This window comes from Onychostruthus taczanowskii, unplaced genomic scaffold (genome assembly GCF_017590055.1).
Source record: "Onychostruthus taczanowskii isolate IOZ18803 unplaced genomic scaffold, ASM1759005v1 scaffold87, whole genome shotgun sequence".
Classification (NCBI taxonomy): Eukaryota; Metazoa; Chordata; class Aves; order Passeriformes; family Passeridae; genus Onychostruthus; species Onychostruthus taczanowskii.
The window spans coordinates 377177-399760 of record NW_024506662.1 but is presented as its reverse complement, the minus strand read 5'-3'; the positions used below and the strand labels follow the sequence as shown (position 1 = coordinate 399760).

The following is a 22584-nucleotide window of genomic DNA, read 5'->3' as shown; positions in this document are numbered from 1 at the left end:
GAGAAAACAGTTTATTAAAAAAAATTCAGATTCATCACATTTTTTAAATTTACTATGGCTTTTTTCCTAGGCCTCAAAGAAACTGCTGAAGAAATGGTCAAAAACAGGTTAGAGGGAAAGGATAACCTGACTCCATGGCAAAAATATCTAGAGAAGAAGAAAGAAAAAAGAATCCTTAAGAAAAAGAGAAAGGTAATGTTTACATTGGCCATTTGAGGGGGAGTTGTTATTTGTTTTCTTATTTGTTGTTAATGTTTGTTTCAGATAAACAAAATAAATTGTCCAGCTGCCAGTGCTATTTTAAGGTTAGAATATGCAGTGGTCACTCATGTGGAAGTACTGGGAGTACTTCAACAAACCTACAGAGGAAAAGGATATTCAGCATACTGCTGACCATACATGTGCTTACACAAAGCATCTTTTATCTACTTGTGCTGCTGTAAAGATAAATTAGTCATAATAATAATTGGCTTTAATTTGCGTTTTTAATGCATTAGAAGTGGTGTTTTTGCTACTGTGTGCATATCAATTCAAAGCTGTTATGACAATGATAATTGTAGTTGTTATGACAATGATAATTTGGAAATTTTGGGGCTAAAATAATACAGACTTGTTTCTCACACTTGTAATAGGAGAGAATTAATAGCTGCAAAGAACTATTCAAATTTTAAATTACAAAAGAAAAAATAACCACGTGGCATGCAGAATCTAGGTTCTCTAAAGTCTTAAATTACTCCCGGTGTAACTCACATTGCTGAATTACACTTCTAAGAGTAAACTCTACACCTTGAGTTACTCTGTGCATGTCAGTAAATTTTAACTGGCACTTGATGAGTAACTTCTTCCAGTTGATAAGAGCTCAAAATGGAGCAAGCAGCGCTGTTCAGTAGCAGAGCAACTTTTTGTAGCTTAACAACCTTGTCCAGTTTGATAAATTAAGCCAAGGAGCAAGGTGTATGACACACTACTACCAGTAAGAAAATATGTTATTTTAAAGCTGAACTCCAGCTTTTTGAAATCTGCAGCACAAAATGAACTTTCTTATTCAAATTTGTCCCAAGGCATAGCTTTTGTGGGGCATAAAGTAAGGACATAATAGTGCTGATCCTGTAATTTTGTTGGAATGGTTGTCTGATGCATCACAGTTTGGCAAACATCACAGTTTGAGGATATGCCTAATAAAATGTATGAAAGAGGGTTGAAATTGTCAATTTGTCTTTACTATCAGTTTCTACTGTGCTCTTGTTTTTTGATGTTCCATGTACAGTATTTCCGTTTTCATCTTCATAGCTACCAACAGAACATCTCATTCCAGCGAAACTTAAATAGTTGATTGATTGAGATACTGTGTTCAAATAATCAAATGTTGATTAAAATAATCAACATTTGTGCTTTGTTACAGGCTGCTGCTGAGAGAGAAGAGAGTGAAGATGAACTTCCACCTGATGTGGATCTCAATGACCCCTATTTTGCTGAAGAATTTGAGAAAACAGGTCAGTCAAGACAGGCAGCTTCTAGAGTAAATCTGCCCTTCTGTTAAATACCGAGTTTCCAAAACAAAGTCAGGCTGGACTGAACACAGAAGTAGAATGTTCAGAATCAAATGAAGTAGGTGTTATTTGCCTAAAATTGCTATTACTGTAAAATTATGTGTATTGTAATACATGGAATGGTATGGAATATTCTCTTGGCTTTCACCAGAGACCATTAGTTAAGCAGTTCCTGGGGATGGCTGTTAAAAACAAACTGCTCCCCTAAGTATTCTAGAGAAAAGAACTCCATTGCTTTTGAAATCTTTTTATTTAGGAAGAGCCATGTATGGATCCCTTTGAAGCTTAGGTCAATTATAAAAATGCCAAATGTTTTTGCATCATAAACAAAGTTGTCTTTGAGAAGAAATCACTTTTCTCTTAGTCTGATACAGGTTTTTACTGAAGTACTCTTGGCTTCTTAGAAACCCCAATAGTGAAATGTAATATTTTAGAAAATAACTTGCTCAGTTTAGATGTTTAAGATACCTTTTAAAAAAGCTTTTTATTCTGATGTTTAAATTAGTTTTTGTCATGGTAACAGCAAATTTATTTTGAGTAATTTTGCTGAGTAAAATAAATAAAGGTAGGTTTCTGATGTTCCATACTTTTGGGAGCCAGATCCTAAGGGTGGCTCATATTTCTGTATATTAAAAGAAGAAAAATGACATAAAAACAAAACAAGAAAACAGACATAAAGAAGATAGGAACTGATTTACTCATACTGCCAGTCTGTTGTTTGGTTGGGGGTTTTTTGAGCATAGTAGTGCAGATCCAAGTTCCATTTTAAAAGGGTAAGTTACTTTAAGTTTTATACTTGCCAGCACAGGCTTCCGTCCTGAATGTTAAAATCTACCCTAGGATAAAATAAATAACTAACCCCCCAAATCTGGATGATTTTGTACTTAATAATCTGAAATATACAACAGTAGAGTGAGTCTTGTCCAGGTTTAAAAAACAATACACCACAGTCCAAAGAGTCATGCAGTGCTGTTTTCTGCCATGCTGTCTGGGTGGCTTGTGTATAGGTTGAAGTAATTAATTGTAAAGATAACCATTCCTTCCACCAAATTGTTTAATTGTTCTTTAATACCAAGATTACCTAGGTACTCTCATGTGATGTGTGATGTTCTCTGTGAAATCTCTGAAACAAATGTTTTCTTCTGAATTCTGTGAGAAGTTGTGTCCTAAAGGGGCTCGGCAGAGAATGAGCTTATCTGCACATTTTTAAACCTTGTCCATAACATGGAGAATAGACTTTAATGTTTGTGGAGTCTTTGAGGATAGTTAAATACACATAAAAGTTAAGAAAGTGAAGCTTTTGTCTTCAAGATTACTGATAATTACTGAGATACAGGAGAAAACCAGGACGTGGTTAGCCCTGGAGAAGTTCTAAAGGGACAACACAGAGGCTGGCTGTGATCCAGTTTACATTTTAATGGTAATTACACAGCACAGCTTTGGCATTCACCAAGTTTACCCAGAACAGCCTCTGTCTCATAGCTGGGGTTGCTTTTAAGCACAACTTATCCAGTGAGGGAGAATGGGTTACAGTCATCTTTGAACTTGGCTGTAATTCTGCCAACTTTGTATTTAGGGTACAGGCAACTTGAATGACCGTCATTTTTCACAAGCCTTCCACAATTCCCCTGGAAGATTGAAATTTCACCCTTAAATTGACTGTCAGATTATTTTAGATTATGCTGGAAAAGCATATGACAGGGTTTATTTGCAGATTTATGTGGACCAGTGCAGAAACTGAGGATGCAGTAGTGCTGGATTCATTTGTTGGCTGTAACATGCATGGGTCCTGTGTAGCTCGGTTTCTGTCAAGCTGAGGCAATTGAAAGGAAGCAAGAGTGTAGGGAGGTGCTAGACCAAGGGCCTAAAAACTCTTGAGTGCTGTGCAAGGAAAACTGGAATTTATGGGTAGTCCACTGAAGCATGTGTTTCTCAGGTATGTCTTTGTTCCTGATAAGCAGGAAATGATTCTTACACTGTGGGTGCTTCACCTTAGGAGAGGCAAGGTAGAGCAAATTCTTTGTGCCTGCTGTGCCCAAAAGCTGTCTGTCTGGGGTTCGTGGTAGTACTTGCTTTGCACAGTTTTCAAGTAACTTTTTAATAGTACCACAGATCAGATGCTGCAGATACATGAGCCTTGATGATCCATTCTAGAAGCTTGACTCTAGTTTCATATTGTCAAGAAAAAAAAAATTGTCGCTTTCATTTTACACTGATGCCCGTGCTGTTTTAAAAAGCCTTGTAAGACTTGGGTTTGGCTTGGCCAGTTTCACTGCTACTGCATCAGCTTCTGTGGGCCCTTAGAAAAGGGAGACAAAATGACTTTTTTTGCTTAAACTGTTGAAAAATTAATGGCTAAATAGTGTAATTGCTTATTAACATGAGAGCAAAGTCCTGCTTTTGGGGATCACTGAACAGTTTCAGAACACATTAGACTATTAAACATAGTTTCTCTTGAACCTTTGAGGAATTCTCCACACATTATTGTAACTCCTATTAGTTCCAAACCATTAGATGCCTTCTCATTATATAATTTATGATGTATGCAGGTACTGATGGCTCTTTAAAGCTGGAAGGGAGCAGTGTGAGTGCAAGGACCTAACAGCATAACAAGAAAATCAGAATATAGTTGTGGAACTTGTACTTGAAAGATAAAGTAGATGAAAAGATTGATTTACCATGTGTCTTTGCAAGGCTTTTGAGACTGACTCAAGTTTCTGAATAAGGCAGAGGTCTTGTGAGAGGAGTTTTTGATTCGGGGTCAGTTTCTGTGTCTGAAGTCCCAAAGGTATGATTAGCTTTTACTGTCAGCTGGAAAGTTGTTGATGTGCAAAGTTAATGTTGAAACAAAATTCTTGAGCTGAGAAAGAGTCGAATGGCAGCTTGAGTGGGAATTACAGCAGAAACTGGACACTTACAGTGGCTGGTGGCAGCTACCAGTTAGTTCTGGGTCACACTGAAGTATCTTCTGCTGTAGGTGGGACAAATCTGACTGGAAGTTGGCGGGGGGATGAAGTGCTAGGAAAAATCCAAGGGATAGCAATAAGTGTGCAACAAGTGTGTGTGGTGGAGCTAGCAGAATGTATGTGGGAAGAGGGACTGTAGCAGGAGTATGTTAATAATACACAAAAATGATGTATTTGTGGATTTTCAAGCAGAACCATTTTCAGTATGATAAAAATTTTTGAGTCCTAAGGGTGATTTTAGGTCCCTGATTGCCTAAAAAGCTGGGTTTTACTAGCTGCATAGTGTCAAAGTAAGAACTAAAGGGTTTACTAATTTATTTATTTTCATGGAGAAGAGCTCAGTTTGATACCAACTCCTTGCTCAGCCCCATCTGCAGCCACAGAATACTCTGAAGGCATAAGGATCACTTCTGTGATTCCCCATAGAATGAAAGAGGAGGGAAGGTGATTTGAATGACTTACCTTTGGGAAATGTGTAGAAAGAAAAGAAATGTATTGATCTAACTTCTCATATAATTGTCTCCAGTTTTATCTCTGTGCACCTTTTCTGTAGTTTAGCCACTTCTGAAAGACAGAAAGATTCCATAGTTGGTGAAGGCCTACAGAAGTCACTTACTTCTCCCTTCTACACATTAACTTAAAATGTGTAGTTTAGGTAACAATATCATATCTGAATCTGCTTTTCCTGCACATTTTCTGGAACTACTAAATCAATAGTTTAGTTTTTCAGCTGATGATGTGCATCAGGATAGTTTATTTTTTCGTGGTGGTGGTTTGTTTCTTCTGGAAATCCATTTCCAGTTTGGAATCCATGTAGAAATAGTCAAGGGAATAGTCAAGGCAGAAAAAAATCCTTTCTCAAGAAATACGTCCTCTTCCAGAGTATCCTTAGTGATATAACTTGACATGTGTCTGGCATGTCTGTATTTCTAGTCTGAGTACAAACCTGTCCTAACAAAATGAAGCCAAATATCTTCCTTAAGAGTACTCCCAGTGGACTGCAGTAAATTGCCCGGATATGTCATTCCAAGCTCAAAGGTCAGAGTGTGTGGTTCAGGTCAGGAAACCTTCTGCTTTTCCTGCTTTTTCTTGATCAAGATCTACAGGCATTCCACAGAGAATAATTTGATTTTGTAGGATTTATAAACAGGTCTGTTTTCATTAGAAGTGAGGTTTGACTAATGTCTTATGCTGTTACTGTTCATTATGTCTGTCATTATCAGCACTGTGTATCTGAATGCTAAGGGAGTAGGGGATCTTCCTCAGAACAACATTGAGTCTGATCAGAGTCAATCATATTTTAATTTCCACTAGAAAATGCTCTGGGAGTGGTGTGATGTCATGGGTTTGCCTGCACTATTGTGATACTTCTCTCTACTGCTCTATGAAAAATACAGTAAAACCATGGGTTTGACTTATTTATGCCATTTGAATGTTGCTGCCTCCTTAAACTGGACATCTATTCAGTGTTTTTTTACTGCTTTAAGTCTTCTTGGTTTTTCTTAACTTTGCAGCCTTTTTCCACATCTGACATTCAAATACTGAGTGTAAGAAAATGAGATGTACTTAGAAGTTCTAGCTATAGGTAAAATATGCTCTCATGCATAAGCTTGGATAAATCTGTTCATGCCCTGTATTTGCACTTAGGTTTAAAGAAGAAGCCAGAATCAGTAGAAAGTACCTCAGAAGATGAAGACGAAGTTGAAAAACAGAAGGTAAAGTGATGTAAAATGTTGCATTGCATGAACTCTGCAAGTATTTGGTATGTTTGTGAGTGGAACTGCAGAATTTCATAGGACGGCAGTAGAATAAAACTATACAATTTTAACATTGAGAGCTTTTGGAACAAAAACTACCAAGAAGAAGTTTGTGTGTTGGGCAGTGCCAAATTTTTATTTTTTTCAACATCAGTATTGTATGAAACATTTATGAGTTCAAACCTTGTCCTGTGTATTTTTGTCCTTGAAGATTATTTGCTATTTTGTGTTTTCTTTTCATCCTTTCTCAGAACTAGTTAACTAAAGGAATTACTTAAATCCAGATATGTTAGTTTATATTTTGCTATATGAATATCAGTATTAAATTGTATCCATTAGTTATTTCTAAGCTGTGGTGTACAGTTTTTAGCTGAGATTATTACTGTGTTTGAAAATTGAATGTGCATATTTGGAGTCATTTTATATCTAATAAAAAGGAAATAATTTGTATTAACACTACACCTCAAAATGCTAAAAGAATGTTTTTGTGGATGAAATAATACTGCCCTGATGACCCCATTTCAACTTATTTAAATAAATGTAGGTTTTATTAATGAGATGCTGAATTTTTTCATAGAAAAGTTTCACTGTATACATGGACTTTCTTATTTTGTAACAGGCTGAAATGGCCCTACTGATGATGGATGATGAGGATGACACCAGAAAACATTTTAATTATAAAAAGATTGTAGAACAACAGAATTTGAGCAAGAAGAAAAAGAAACTTCTTATGAAAAGGAAAGAATTATTAGAAGATGACTTCCAGGTAATTGTGTAGTTCTTGACTTTGTGACTGGAGCAGTTCCAGGGATTTCTTGAGCTGTGACTTCTGAAGCAGTTTATGTTTTGTTGGGCTTAAAAGCTTTGCTGTCATGGGAAAAGTTTACCTAAAATAAATGCTTCTTTACTCCCTTCAGGTTAATGTTGCTGATACAAGATTCCAGGCCATGTTTACTTCTCCCCTGTTTAATTTGGATCCTTCAGATCCAAATTTCAAAAAGACAAAAGCAGTAGAAAAGATCCTGGAAGAGAAAGCTCGCCGAAGAGAAGAAAAGGAGCAAGATCTTAAGGAGGCAAACAAGGGCCTGGAGAACAAGATGGCAAAGAAAGGAGAGGTTGCCAAGAAAACCATAGATCCTGCCCTGTCAATGCTAATAAAGTCTGTCAAAAATAAAACCGAAGAGTTTCAGGCACGGAAAAAGCAGAAATTAAAATAACTGAACTTTGATTTTACTCAGCCTTTACTTTAGTCCAAGCCCTGCTCACTGGACACATCTGTTAAAGTTACTGTGGCCTGCTCTAATTCCTGTCCACCAGAAATGTCCTGAAAATTCATTTAACTATGTTGGTGAAATGTTCAGAGTAATAATCACTCTTTTCTTATGCCACAACAAATACTGTTTTGCACATATGTAAGGAAATGGTGGTCTTGGGATGGTTTGTTTTGTATCATGTCATCTCTTAAAAATCATAGAAGCGCTGAAGATGGCTAAAAACATCATAATTATGGGTTTATCTATAAATAATAAAAACCATTCTGCAGAGGTTTATTGCTGAAAACTAAGTGGTTTTAAAGTTTTTAATCCCACAGAAGTCTGTAAAACATACCCGTCCTGATAAAGAAGGTAACAATATAACTAGAAATGGAAGAAATTTTGTATACAAGTCTTTGTAGATTTTTAAAAGATTGCATAAATACTTTATTTGTTTCTCTTTTAAATACTTGAAGGTCATAGAATTAATTCATGGAAATATTGCTATTTAGAAGTGTTTCATTAACATACTTTGGAAATAAATATTTTAAATTGGCCCAAAAGAATTTTGGGTACTAGCTGTGCTTTTTCCTTTCACGCCTAAATGAAATTACATAAAAATAAACTTTTTGCTATTGTTATTACATTTCCATTAATATGATACTGATAGAAAGTCTTCCAGTGTTGCAAGTGTTAAAAAAGGGGGCAGGGGGGAAGGAAAAAAATTCAAGGCAGATCTAGATGATACAATTTTAGAAAACGTTGTTTGACCATGTTAGTGTTGGTGACAAAGGTGTCAAATGTGCAGGGAGAATACAGTATGCAGAAAATGATCACTTCCCTGGAGTGTGGCCATTGATTAAGGTTTGGTGTGAGTTGGGGTGTTGGGATTTTTTTAAAGGTTTGTTGTATCAGCTATAATGGAAATACAACATGGCATTACAAGAAAGACTGAAAACTTTAGAAACAAGGAGCTGAAAGGTAATTTTCCATTTTAAAGACATTTTTAGTTTCTAAAATGTTCTACTAATTAACCAAAGACTTCTATGAAATCAGAGGTTAAAACTATTAATAATCAAAGCCAGTGTTTTTATCAAGTAAATTTATCTCAGTATGTAAAGGAGATAAGAGAGCTGGATTAGCAGATGGGAGGCTGTAGAGTGACCAAAACAGCCAAAGGCATTAAGGAACATAATACACAAATACAGGTGGAGGTGGATTTTACAAGAGTGCTTTGCAATGATGTGCCTGTGGAACACTTGCAGACTGAGAGTGTTTTAAATGTCATTACTCTTCATAAACAGTTGAACATATTCAGAGTTACTTTGTTTTATTACTGGGTCCATAGAGAGTCTCCCATAATTTTGTTTAGTAATTTGTATGGAAAACAGATTTGTTGGGAAATGAAAGGCAACAACAAACTGCACTGTCTCTTGAGTCCTATAACCCTGCTGAGTTCTACCAAACCACTTGTGTGTTATTAGTGCCTTTCAGCTTGGTGCTTTTACAGCTGGAAATCAACGTGGAATCAGTGGATCTCTGCTCCCAAAGATTGCCCAGACATGCTGAGTGACTCACTTCTGTACTCCTGAAATGCCTCTGTCCTTGACATAAACTTTGCTGGATGAGTCATTTGAAAAATCTAATTTTATATAAAAATATAAATTTTATAATTTTTTTTTTAAATTATAAAATTTAGAAGTTACAAATTGTGAGGATTTCTTATTGAAATTAGATGGTATAAATTATGTTGTGTTGTCACATGGACATATGCTGGCTACTTTGTCCTGTTAGGAAGCCTTGCCTCTACTTGGATGTCATAGCAAGACAAAATGCATGGAAAGGTGAAGGCAGACTTCATAGTGATTTTGATTATTGGTTGAAATAATTATTTTGTACAGTAATGTGTATTGAGTATCCTGTAAATGCTTAATGTATGATCATTTTATGTAATCACGTTATTTTGTTGTTGGTTTTGTTCTCAAGTTACTGAGTGCTGAGGGGGCATCTTAGTTGGGAAGAACTGGAGAACTTCAGGATCTGTCCTAGCATGCACCTTAGAAGAGAATTTTTTTGATTGTTTATAAAATGATTAGCTCTAAAACCTCTTTTTGCCCTTAAAAACAAGGTTTAATTGCTGATTAATAATTCAAATCACATCATCTAATCTCCATGACTCCAGATCCATGTGAGCAAAATCTGACATGCTTTCTGTGTCTGCAGCAGAAGCATATATTGAAAATCTGGTAAGAATCTAGAATTCCTGTAATCCATATGCCTGGGTGTAAACAAAACAGATGATGGTTTTGACCATTTAATTTTTTTAAACATGAAAATAGAATCTAGAAGTTTCAACCTCTCAACTTTAAGATATGATTTTACTTTTCACTTTCACTAGATGTCATGTAACCAGCAAAAGTGAAGGCAGTGAAGTAAAATAACACATTAAAAACCAGCACTGTTAAAAGTGAGACAAATAATTTTTCCAGCAACTTATGGAGGTCTGTTATAAAGTAATTTGTCTCCAAGTTGGCAACAAGCAGAGCTCACGCTGAATGTAAGCCAGGCCTTTAAAGCTCTAATATTACAAGGGGAAATGACAAGAGAGTTTGATTTATTGATAAACTGAGGAAGATCAGACAACAAGAGATGAAGAGCCATGTATGTTTTCAATCATTCCTCCAATCTAAAAATTAAATGTATTATTTCCAATTAATAGCAAGTTGATTTTTTGTCCTTTTCATATTTTGATAGTATCCAAAAATAACAGTAAGTTTTCCTATCACATACTTTTTTAGCAAATAAAGCAAACAACCAACATAATGTGGGTTTTCTACAGAAGATCTTAGAAACTTATGTTATATATGATCTATATTTAAAAGAACTAGAGCAATTAGTTTTCTTTGCATTTGTCTTAAATCATGTTAAATACCTTAGTCAGGTTTTGTAGCTGTGATAAGAAAAACAACACTGGTACTTCTGATGGCACAGTAATTTTCATTAATTCCTGGAGTACTTTAAAAACTGTAACTTAATGTAAAAATGGACCTTTTAATGTAGAGGACTGTGTTGCTGCATTCCTGTAAGAAGCAAGACAAAGTGGCAGAAAGGTCTGTTCTGAAGTTTTCTGTCCTTAACATACAGCATTATAAATGGGAATATTTTTGTCTGGGCTCTGGACCCAGTCTAGATGAACGTCACCTAAGGTCATTACCACTTTCTATCCCTCTCATCAGTAACATATGAGTAATCCCTGCTCAGGAGTGTTCCAGCTCTGTCTTTCAGCAGTGCAACACGGCTGAGTTTTGAACAGCGTTGCTTGTAGCCACCAGTGAACCCCACTGGCAAGCCCTGCTTGCCCATCCTCATAGACACCCCATCCCAAATTCATGGGCAAATGCTCCTGGACTGTGTCCTACGAGCTCCTTGGCACTGCACAAATCCCTTGGCTTTGCATTGAAATCCTGCCCAGTGCACTTAGACCTTCCTCCTTTTGTATTTCTGGGACAAGGAAGCAGGGAAAGGACAACTGGGGCAGATGGGTGATATAATGATCTCCTCAAGCCAGATCTTTATAAGCTCTTGGAGATCTTTATCACACTTGAAATAGCTCAGCAACCTCAGATGGCATAAAATCAGCAGGATGGCTTCTGTGGCAGTGCTGGAAACAGAAAAGTTCTAATAAAAGGCAAAATAACAAAGCTCTTTACAGAGAAAAACCAAGCCAGGGCAAGAGGCTCTTGCTCATGGTAAAACACCTCACAAAAGAGATTATTTACTTTGTTGTCTTCTTTTTCTAGTAAATTGTTCAGGTGGGACTTTTTGGCTTCTGTCCAATTGGCTATCTTTAAGTTTGAGGTGAAATCCCCAAGGTTCAGGTATTTCTTGCCTGGAACATGTTTTGTGAAACCTCACTGAAGTCTAAGGACTTCAATAGACAATTTTACCTAGAATAAATTAAAGGAGCAGATAAGCTTTTTATCATATTAGGAAGTAAAACCAGTAGAGTGTGTTTCAAAAGACAAAGTGCAAGAAGAAATCTAAAATAATCAATAAGAAATCGAAAAAACCCCCCAACCTCCAGGCTTTAAAACACAGCTGGAATCTTTGTAAAAGGAATAAAGAAAACCTTTCACTCCAAACCTGGATGCTGAGGAACAATTTACAGAATGAGATCACCTTTTTATTGGAGTAGCAACACAAATCTACATAAGCGTAAGGACCAGAAAACAGGAAAAAAACCCCAAGAAATTTGGCCAATTTGAAAACTGTCACCAACAGCAGAGGGCAAGTAAAGGCATCAAAAAACAAGTGAAAACAGACATTTGGATTTGAAATGCAAAGTTCTGGAAAATGGTATAGGACCAAACATTGACATGGCTTTAGCTTCCCCCCTAAAGAATGAAGGGCTCTGATATTGTCTATCTATCAGTATGACAGCCCTACCTTTGTAATTTCAACCCATTGCCAACTTCAAGGAGATTTGACAGCCAGGTCGACTCAAAATATGTGTAGCTGAGAGTCAGGAGAAGGAGTGAGACAGAAATTGCCTCTTTCTTAGCCACAGATGTAACAGCTGGACACAGAAAGGGAAAATGGGAGGCAGAGGAGATGTAACAGCTGGACACAGAAAGGGAAAATGGGAGGCAGAGGGTGCATAGACCTTACACAGGACAGAGAGGTGAACACAAAAGGTTAAATCAAAGCTGCCTTGGTGGTGGCCAATGCTGTGCATTGAAGAAGGGCTGCAGCCAGAAGGCAAGTGCATAGCAACACTTCCACAACACTGTGAAAAGCAGAGATCAAGATAAAGAATTTTTGTAAAGTTTAATAAAGGATGAAATAAGAGACAGAAGTCCAGCTCTGGGGTGCTCCTGGCAGACAGCCAAAGAACACACGGGTATATCCTGACAGTGTTATCTTCATATGGTTACATTGCTGAGGTACATGCATATTCATGTGTTTCATACATTATTTAAACATTCTTGAGACCTTTCTGATGTTTTAGGAACTCCTTTGTTTGGCTTCTTCACACTCTGGCTTATCTGCATGATATCCTGGGTGTCAGGTCAATATATTTTATTTCTTCTTGTGTCTCCATCCTGCTGTCTCACATCCTCTGGTAAGGATTTAGTATGTCCTCCTTAAATTTAACATGGTATTCTCTGATTGTGGTGCTCTGGTTTGTGTCATGGTTATCTTATCACTTGGAAGATTCAGTCAATGGAAAGGGGAACACCATGATCACGTTACACCATTTGTTTGGCTACATAGAGGTATTCTAACACCTAGTGTTCAGCTAAGGCCTATAAGGTAATATATTCACTCCACTACTATCTCTATAAACTATGCAGTACGTACTTAAAGATTTTGTTATACTGACAAACAGCTAAATAAAGATTTTATCTGAATATTTTTGATCAGTGCAAAAACTAATATATATAATGTGAAAGCCAATATCATGTTAAAGTCCTCTTTTTTTAAACAACATCCTCCTTTTCTCTCAAATCAGTCTGCCTACCTCGAATGTAGCTATTGCCATCTGAGAAGAAAAAAGCACTTTGAGGAATCTCCTTGGTTCAGTTCAGTGCTGTCAAGAATAACAAAGGCTTGAAATAAAACCAAAGAAAAAAAAAAAGGCAACAAAGCAACTCGCAACTTGGATTTGGACCTCAGGTTAAAATCTGTGAAAGAAAGCCAAAGATTTCCTGAGGGTTTGTGGAGTGCATGTTATTTCCTTGTAGTTTTGTCCAACAGAATAGGAAGCACCTGGTAATGTGGAAGACAAAAGCTGCTCTCCAAAAGCCACATAGTTTTGTGTGCCAAAAACTTGCGTTGAAAAAGACTTGCATTTGTTCCTGACATATTTTGCATTGTTAAAAAAATGTAAGGCTGGTCTTTGAAAAAAGAAGTCAATGATACAAAAGTGGAAGCACATTTTTATTGGGAAAAAAGCCATAGAAAGATTTTCTGTGACTATTAGGCAGGCCAGGAAGGAGCCTTCTGAATTCCTGGGGGAGATCCCGTGTAGGGCAATTAGGATGTGGTGGAGATGGAATAAAGTCTGGGGGTGAAAAAGTTAGTTTCCAGATGTCCCTATCCACAGCAGGGGGGTTTGGATTAGATGTTCTTTAAAAGCTCCATCCAGAGCAAACCATTCCATCGTTCTACGATTCTTTGTGTGGCTCTCACCAGTGCAGTGAATGTTCCTGCTAATATTTAATACACAGTATAACCTGTGTTCAGGTTAAAACATGAAAGCAGATACACTTCTCTTGATGACGGCAAGAAGTGTAAGCAAAATGGATTCCGGCTAGTGAATGAGATTGGTGTTATTAGGAAGTCCTATGGTAAGTGCTGCAGAAATAGAATTTGTCAAAATTCCCTTTAAAAACTCAAGTCTGGCAGGCGAACTCCCGTCGGTGGCCGGCTGGGGATGAAACCCGCGGCCCATGCGCAGGCTCTCCGTGTGACATCACAAGCTGCTTGGGTGACATCACAGACCAGAATGAAATTGGTGTTAGTAGGAAGTCCTATGGAAAGTGCTGGAGAAATAGAATTTGTCAAAATTCCCTTTAAAATCTTAAGTCTGGCGGGCGAGCTCCCACCAGCTGGGAACGAAGCCCGCTGCCCACAGAGCAGCCTAGGGCCCTGACGGCAGCGCCATGAGGCGGCCCACACTCAGGCTCTCCGGGTGATGTCACAGGCCGCTGCAGGTGACGTCACAGGCCAGAATGAAATGGCAGGTTGGTCAGAGCTCCATCCAGTCTGGGCTTGAACGCTTCCAGGGACGGGGCATCCGCAGCTTCGCTGGGCAATCTGTGCCAGTGCCTCACCACCTTCACAGATCGGGACTTCCTCTTAACACCTAATCTGAACCAACTCTCTCTCAGTCTGAAGCCGTTCCCCCTTGTCCTGTCACTCCATGCTCTAGTGAGTAGTCCTGATAAATACTACAAGTTTGAAAGTGAAAGGATGGGTCCAATGTCATCTTACAAAGTGGAAGCAGCAGTTTTCATGGACATTAATAATATTTTGACATGGGAGTGGTTTGAGCAAATTAACCTGATGAGGAGGAAGTGTTATGAAGTTATTGAGATAAGCCAACCATGTGTAAAAATAAATATAATCTGAGACACAAATATACGCAAAGTCCTAATTAGGATTGTCAGTCTGAAGTTATGCTCCTAATTAGTGTTTAAGTGGCATCTCTATCTTAATTTTCAAATTCAAGGGCAGAGTGAGACAAAGCAGCCACTCACTCAGACCTTCTGGCCCGGCCTTGCTTTGACATTCCCAGCCTCTGGCTGCCAGGCAACAGCCTTGTGACATCGCAGCTGATGCCACCACCTTGCACTGAGCCCGTGGGTGCTGCTCAGCTCAGCTCGGGCTCAGGGCCAGAGATCGCAGCTCCAGGGACAGCTGTGCCATGCTCCGCCCAGGGCTCTCCCTGCTCCTGGGGCTCTGCGTGGCCTCGCTGCTCCCCAGCACGCCCAGGGCTCACAGCTGGCCCGCCAGGAGCACGGCCCGGCTGCCCGTGCCAGCCCGGGGCGCGCAGCAGCTGCGGGACACTGGCACAGGCAGTGCCAGCCTGTGGCCCGTGCACGGGCACTGCTGCACCTTCTTAGCCCTGTCCCTGCTGCTCGCCGCGCTCTGCCTTGGCCGTGGCCTCCGGAGAAAAGCCGAGAGGCAGCGGAGAGAGGTGAGGGATGGGGACCGGGCAGGTGGCATGGTGCCAGGGGACCGGCAGCTACGACGGGTAGGGTGAGGAGGAGTGCCAGCCCCCGGGGAGAGGAAAGCCTGGGCAGGCACCAAGGGTCCTCGGCCTCTTCCCCAGCCCCGTGCCCGAGCCCAGGAGCACAGGTGGGGCTCAGCCCCCTTCCTCCTAGGAGGAAACAAGGCCAGGCTGAGCCACCAGAACAAGACACAACCTGCCCTACATCCTCTCCACACATCCTGCAGCCTGGGGCAGCCCAGCCAGGCCCCAGATTCCGCAGGACAGCCCAAGGGGGCCCAGCCCCCTGCAGCCCCTCTGCCCCTGCCATCGTGCTCCCTGCCCTGTGTCTCCCAGGAGAAGGCCTGGACACGCTCAGCCTGGCCAAGGAGCTGCTGCCTGGCTGACTGCTCCCCCCTCAATGACGAGCTGCTCGGCCACCAGAAGGAAAACTCTGCCTCCATCAAGAGCTTCCTGAGGCACCTGCGCCAGCGCTGCCTGCAGGGGGACACGCTGCAGAGGGGAAGGAACAAGGAAGAGTGGAAGGACTTGGACGAGGAGGCAGCGCTTTTCTCTGAGTGAGAAAACAACACCTGCTAGGCAAATGGAGCAATATACTGCAAGATTACTCACGCCGATTTTATTATTATTAAATGTTTATTTAGAAAGACACCTTTTATTAGTAGTGAATGAGTTAATTGCCAGAGAGGTACCATAGAAATTTTATTTTCAAAAATTGTAGTTTGGCGGAAGCAGGTGATTTTCTGACAGCTTGTTTGCAGAGAATGAATGATGCTGTTCACTGTTGCAGGAACCAGTGTAATAGCTACATACTGAGCATACTCCTAGGAAAACAAAACTGAGTTAAAATCTACTTCATCTAGAGGGGTCAGGATAATCTTTTGTATAATATATATCCTTTCACTTCTCATGCCCAGCTTGAGCAAGACATTAAGTGAATTCTGCAAACAGAACAACCTTGTCTTGATGTAATGAAAGCTTTAGAGTTTCAACTTTAAAAGGCTGAGCTTTGCAAATGAGAATTTGAGGTATCAGCTAAAATAAATTTACAATATAAGTAAATCTATAAGGACATCTGGGCTCATTTCATGGTTCTACAAAGAGGAGCAATGAGCTGGAAGTGTGGAGGCACTTTGGGAACAGTGGATCATATGGACTGGCATAATGAATGTCTCACACATACACAGCTGCTTCCCAGGAATGATAATAGTGACCATCAGAGAAGGTATCATGGAAATGGGATTCATATACAGCTGTCCCTGATGCTGGGAAGGCAGCTTCAGTAAACAATGTGTTTTCTACGTCACCTCTACAACAAAGTGGACAGAAATGAAGAAAAACTTATTATCTCTAGCTAAATGCTCATTGAAGCAGAAGGATGAAAAATATCTGCCTGTTGCGAGAATTTCCTAGCAAGTCTTCTATGAAATATATGTATTTTTAATCAATATGGTTAGTTTTGAGCAGCTGTCAGAAGTCAGATGTGTAGATATATATGCATCCTACATAACGATATGTATATATTGTATATTGTATTATATAGTGCATACTGTGTTATATATATGTGTAGTGATATAATACATATGTACATTGCTTATTAATATACGTACATTGCATATTGCATGATATATATCAACACTGTATGTTGATATATAAATGTATTGCATATTGGATGATAGATATGTATATTGATAGACTATATCTGCATATTGATAGAAATATGTGTATTGATATGATAGATTGGTACCATATTTATATATTTGTATATTTGTATATTTATATATTTATATATTTATATATTTATATATTTATATATTTATATAATACATATATTCCATATTGTATATTTATATTATATATATGATAGATATATATTACATATATAATATATATGATATACATGTGTATTGCATATAGAGGTACATTACATATTCTATGATATGTATATTGATTATATATCGATACGATATATACACATATTGATATGAGATATATGTATATTACCCTGGGGCTCACGGTAACAACACCGGGGGTTGCTATCCACCCCCTTGACACGCAGATGCCGCCTGTGGGGCCGTGCTGCTTTGCCCGGAGGCCGTGCCTGGCGCCGATCGTGAGCGGACCGGAGCGGAGCGGGGAGCGCTGTCCCGGGCCAGGCCCCGCCATCCCCGCCCCGCGCTCCATTGGCCCAGCGGAACGCCAATCAACACTGCTGCCACTTCCGGCCGCGGGGCGCGGCCCGGCCAATGGGCGCGGCCCGGGGGCGGGACGCCTCGCGCTCACCGAGGCAACGGGCGGGCGAGCGGGCGGTCCCGGATGGCGGCGGTGCAGGGTGACCCCGGCCCGGCCCGCCGTGCTCTCCCGGCCGTTCCTCGGCGTCCCCCGAGCGGGAGGGGCTGCCTCGCCCCGGCCCTCGCGCGTGCTCGTGTTCCCGAGTCGGGGTTACTGGTGCGGCGCGGTCAGGGCATCCGCTGCTGTGGCAAGATCGTTCGGGTTGCTGTTCTGTTCTGTTGTGTGTTCTTCCACCGTTCCTGCCGCTGCGCAGATGGGGAGCAGGAAGTGGGTAGCAAGGAGGAATGATGTCAGGAGTGGTGGAAGTATGACAGCCCGGGAGGGAGAACTGAGAAATGCTGGAAGAGGCTTGGAAGGAAAAAGTTGGGTCCAGTGGGAGCTTAAGAAGTGGAAGCAGCAGGTTTGTGAATGAAATGTAAGAGGACTTGAAGAGCAGTTTGAGAAAATTGAGTTGGTGTGGAGGAAGAGTTACAAACAGAAGCAGACAAGAGAGAGAGAGATAGAGATTGCCTGTATCTTCTCTGTAGAAATAAACACATCCTTAGACCCAGCTCCATGCAAAGGCCTTGTTAGGATTTTCAGCCCGCTGTTACACTGTTAGTAAACCTTCAAGTGTCATCTCCATCTTAATTTTCAAAAGTTATTTTATCATCGTTATTGCTTTCCCTACTGCCATGCTATTTCTTCCATTCCTGGGAGAGTTTAAATTCCTTACTTGCTCCTCTGTCTCTTTACTGAGTCTCTGCTGTGCCCTTGTTGCAGGAGTGACTTTCTGTAGAGTGTAGCAAGATGCAACAAAGAGGACCAATGGTTGCTGGAGCCATCTTTACTATTATTGGTAAAAAGCAAGTAAATACAGTGATGAATACTTTAATCTTAGTTCTGAAATTTTTTCAAGTGACCATTACAATTGGATATAATCCATAAACACTTTCTCTCTGTAGGGTCTGTGTATTGTAGTGGCCTTTCATTTTGTATCAGGACATATATATTTGTAACAATAAGTTCATATTTAATTTTGAAAACTTAATGTATAAGTGTATGAAGATTACTAGGTATGTTTAGTATTTAGGAAGAAATTATGGTGAATAAATAACTTCCTCCAGAGCTGTGCTGATTCTTCTTAGCAAAAGAATAGTTATGGCAACTAGCTGGTTTATTCTGTGGCAGAACAGAACTTGGTAAACATCATTTACATACTTTGGGCCATTTAAATGGAGTGGTATTTAATTGCTGGAGGAAGCCATATAGCTTTTGAAGAGTCAGTGGTTTAAGTCTTATGCATTAAGCATCTCATTTTTCCACTTCTGTTCACCTTCCAGTGTTCTTGGGTTACAAAGTCCTTTTCGAGATGGTAGGAATGATAGATGTTATACTGGAATATAGAGCTGGAGAGTCAGAGAATGGTTTGGATTGGAAGGGACCTTAAAATTCATCTGGTTCTTAATATATAAGTTATCTTAATATATGATGGAGGTTTTCTCCATTTCTGCATTAGCACTACATGCTTTTTACTTAAGTAATTCAGTGAAACAATTTTTTTTGTTTCATGTACTAGACAATACTGACAATATTTCCATTAGCTTTCTATAAACATTAATTTCCTTAGCATCTTAAGGGTAACCATCAAAACCAATAGAGTTACTAAATTATTTGAGCTTAACTTAAGCAGGTTGAGGTTCACTAGTAACCATGGTAGCTCTACTCACCCAGACAAACATTATTTGACTGTTTTAGGCTTACTTGGTTTTGTTTTAGAAATAATTTGTCATTTAAAAAAAGTTAATTTTTTCTTTTCCTGCTGCAAGTTAGCAGGGAATTATTAGGAGATGGGATGAAACAGTATAGAAGAATAGGAATTCATTATAGGATCTTAAGCAGATATTCCCTGCATAGAAAGGAAAAGGTGTGGTGTTTTAAAGGGTTAGTCATGTGCTAGTTAGATGTGATGGGTGGAGAAATTAGTTGTATTGTTGGAAAACAAGACCCCATGGAAAGCAAAACTTATATTAACCGTTCCTTCCAGTGTCTGGCAAGATCATTAGGTTCAAGTTATGTTGGAGTGAAAAGGCTGCTTTCAGCTTGCAGCATCAACTTTGATTATCTCATTAATGCTGTTGCCTAGGGATGATGAAGAACTTGGAAGCCTTGCTTCGGAGAGGAGTGTTCCCCTTGGTTCAAACTTCTCTCCCAAAAGTTCTTTTGGAGGTTATTTGTGTGAAATTCATCTCTTGAAGTCAGTGTCTAACATATATATCTGATCTGGTTTTAGGATGATTTCTCTCCAGAGTTTATTTTTGAATGGAAGTGTGCTCCTTCCCAGTAGAAGATGGTGATCCTAATGTATGACCATGGAGAAGGGGATAAGTTCAGTAGAAGTGTTACCTTCCAAATCATCTCAGGTTACAGCTGTAAAAGTGGTGGTCAAAGAGCCCGAAACAAAGCAAACCCAAAGAGGGAAACGAGTGGGATTTGTGCTTGTCCATGCAGGTAAGATGTGGAAGCAGAACAGCTGGAATGGAAATAATGCATGTTTTGATGTCAAACTGGATGCCAACAAAAATTTTATACTGGCTTTGGACTACTAGTCTGCTAATAAAGTGATATTAACTCTGTGTTCAAGTCTCAGAATGAGGAGTTTGATTGGAAGTTGCACTGGAAACTCTTAATCAAAATGTAATCATTTGGGTGTTCTGGATGGTATTTTTCTTCTCCTTGACAAAGAAAACCCCTAAATGTAAATGATTATAAAATATCATATTCTGTACTTGTCTGCTAAGCTTGGCAAACCTACAAAATGAAGGAGATATTTCACTCTGTTTCTTTAGCTACAGAAGGATCAAATACAGTCCTTCCACTGGTGGTGGTTTGTTGTCTAGCTTGTCCACGAGGACAGTCCAGCTAAGACCTTCTGAAATCTGCTTGGGCTGTTTGCTACAGAACTCTTTTTACCTTTCTGACATTTTTTTCTTCCAAGTCAATTTTTCTGATCTTGTTCATGTTTAAGTGAGTTACTGTTTATTCTTTCCACATGTAATGAAGGGCTTCTCTACTCAGATCTGATACAGAAATTATGTGTTATGTGTGTCTTGCTCATAAATTCTTCATGTATAGGTTCTTTGTTAAATACTATGAATCATGAAGTTAACAATGCTTATATCTGGGTGTATATTTCTTTTGAGCATCTGTGTGAGCTCATGAGGTGAAACAGAGGCAAGTGGCCTGGTCATGCCTAAAATATTTGAAAAGCCATCATGTTACTTGCTTTATAAAATCATTAAGGTGAAAAAACCAGCCCCAAACCTTAAACAATTTATTTTGGGTTGATGTTTGATGACCCTGGTATTCTATTTTAAGGGCAAATGAAATTGCTCAATATAGTGTCCTTTGCTGGGTCACTTTGGTGTTAGTATTAAAGCTTATTTTATTAGAGTTTCTCAAAACTAATATTTCTAAAGGTGAGCAGAGGGAAGTTGAGATACATATAAGCACGTTTTTAGGTGCAAAACCTGGTAAAACAGAAGTAGATTTTCAATATGTGCTCCACTCTTGTTTCTCTGATGCTGCATTTAGTTGAATTGTGGCATTGATAAACTTTTCAGGTATGGAAGTAGGGGCAGTGGCTGTAAAATAGGGCAGAATGGTTCAATACAGCAGGATAGATACGAAAATTGAGAATAAGAAAAAGGTGAAAAATCTGTATGATCTTCATTTGAAGGAGCTCCTTGTTCTAAGTCAGGAGTAACAAGCTCTAAAAATGTAGCATAAACATGAGAAAATGAGCAGAATTGTGGATAAAAGAAAATCAGAGCTTCATTTAAATCTGAAGGTTTGCCCAATAATGGACAGTAAAGAAAAAAGCTATGCTGGAAATCCTCCAAGAATGAGTGAAACTGGAATCTCTTGGAACGTTTTTATAGGAAGAGATTGATGCTGATATTTATACCTGCATGCTTCTGGATATATGATCTGTATCCTGTATTTTACTGAGTGTGTTTGATTCTGTGTTGGAATGCATAAAGTTGTCAATCACTGATAGAAAAAGGAAATGCCAACGTAATCCTGAATAAGGAACACTGTATCTGCCTGTGTCTTAAATCTCTGTGTGAACTACAGGCTGCAGTCTGCCAGGTACTGTAATACATTTTCCTTTTGTTTCATTGCAGGTGCAGGTTATCATTCTGAATCCAAAGCTAAAGAGTACAAGCATGTGTGCAAAAGAGCCTGCCAGAAGGTATGTGTCACCAGCTCCACAGTCCTGTACTGGGTACACAAGAAATATTTGGACTTAGCTGCTTGGGCTGGATGTGTTTATAGAAGGAAATGAGGGAAAACAGAGCAGAAACATTTAAGATGATACAGAGACAGGACAGTGCCACGGCCATGAGATGCAGCAACATTCTCATCAGTGCTGGCAAATAGCAGACACCAAATGAACAGTGGGAGAGCAAGAGAAGGTTGCAGTGGTACCTACGAGGAGTATTCCTACAGCTTCCTGCACTTCTCCAGGGTTTCTGGAGCTAAGTCTGCTGTCTGTATATTGATTTCTTCCATGTCCACTCTTTGAAGTTTATTTCAACTCTAGCATGCAGGTTGCTCTGTGAGTGCAGGGGTTTCTATAATTGTTTTATTCTTGATAGCTCTTACCCTCTTAATAGGAAGGGAGGTAGAAACAGGAAGAACAAAAACAAAAAAAAAAAAATCAAAGTTGGAAACAGAGAAATGGCAAGACTTTAATTTCCATTGAAATTAATATGTTTTCATCTCTTCCAAGAACTTTGCTTTGGAACTGGCAAGTCCTGTCTTTTAAGTGTTGAACGAGTAGCTGGAAGACCTCTCTCTAAAATTTTTAATGTCTTTTGCTTTCTCCAGGGAGAAGGAGCTTGGGAGCTTGGCAGGATTTTTATAAGTCTCAGAGTTGGTCTCTGATAATTATCACTTCGTGTTACAGTTTGTTGCTCAATCCTAATACCAATCTAATTTTGTAATGAGAGGCCTCACAAATCATCCAAACTTAACACTGGCTTTTTA

General features: G+C 39.3%; 2 protein-coding genes across 5 annotated transcripts in view; both read left to right on the top strand.

Moving 5' to 3' along the window:
* The window catches only part of ESF1 (ESF1 nucleolar pre-rRNA processing protein homolog), a 29172-nt gene extending 21083 nt beyond the window's left edge, over nucleotides 1-8089 (top strand). For both annotated transcript variants that reach the window (XM_041425140.1, XM_041425139.1), the window contains exons 10-14: nucleotides 71-192; nucleotides 1403-1493; nucleotides 6164-6231; nucleotides 6893-7039; nucleotides 7191-8089. In XM_041425140.1, coding sequence (XP_041281074.1) covers nucleotides 71-192; nucleotides 1403-1493; nucleotides 6164-6231; nucleotides 6893-7039; nucleotides 7191-7490 — 728 coding nt within the window. In that variant the 3' untranslated portion in view covers nucleotides 7491-8089. The remainder of the gene's footprint in view (nucleotides 1-70; nucleotides 193-1402; nucleotides 1494-6163; nucleotides 6232-6892; nucleotides 7040-7190) is intronic.
* Nucleotides 8090-17526: 9437 nt separating this feature from the next.
* The window catches only part of TASP1 (taspase 1), a 77142-nt gene continuing 72084 nt past the window's right edge, over nucleotides 17527-22584 (top strand). For 2 of the 3 annotated variants that reach the window (XM_041425159.1, XM_041425156.1), the window contains exons 1-3: nucleotides 17527-17593; nucleotides 19826-20043; nucleotides 21720-21787. In XM_041425159.1, the coding sequence (XP_041281093.1) occupies nucleotides 19899-20043; nucleotides 21720-21787 (213 nt within the window). In that variant the 5' untranslated portion in view covers nucleotides 17527-17593; nucleotides 19826-19898. Of the gene's footprint in view, nucleotides 17594-17867; nucleotides 17954-19825; nucleotides 20044-21719; nucleotides 21788-22584 lie in introns of those variants that run through there. The other variant, XM_041425157.1, reaches the window with a different exon arrangement.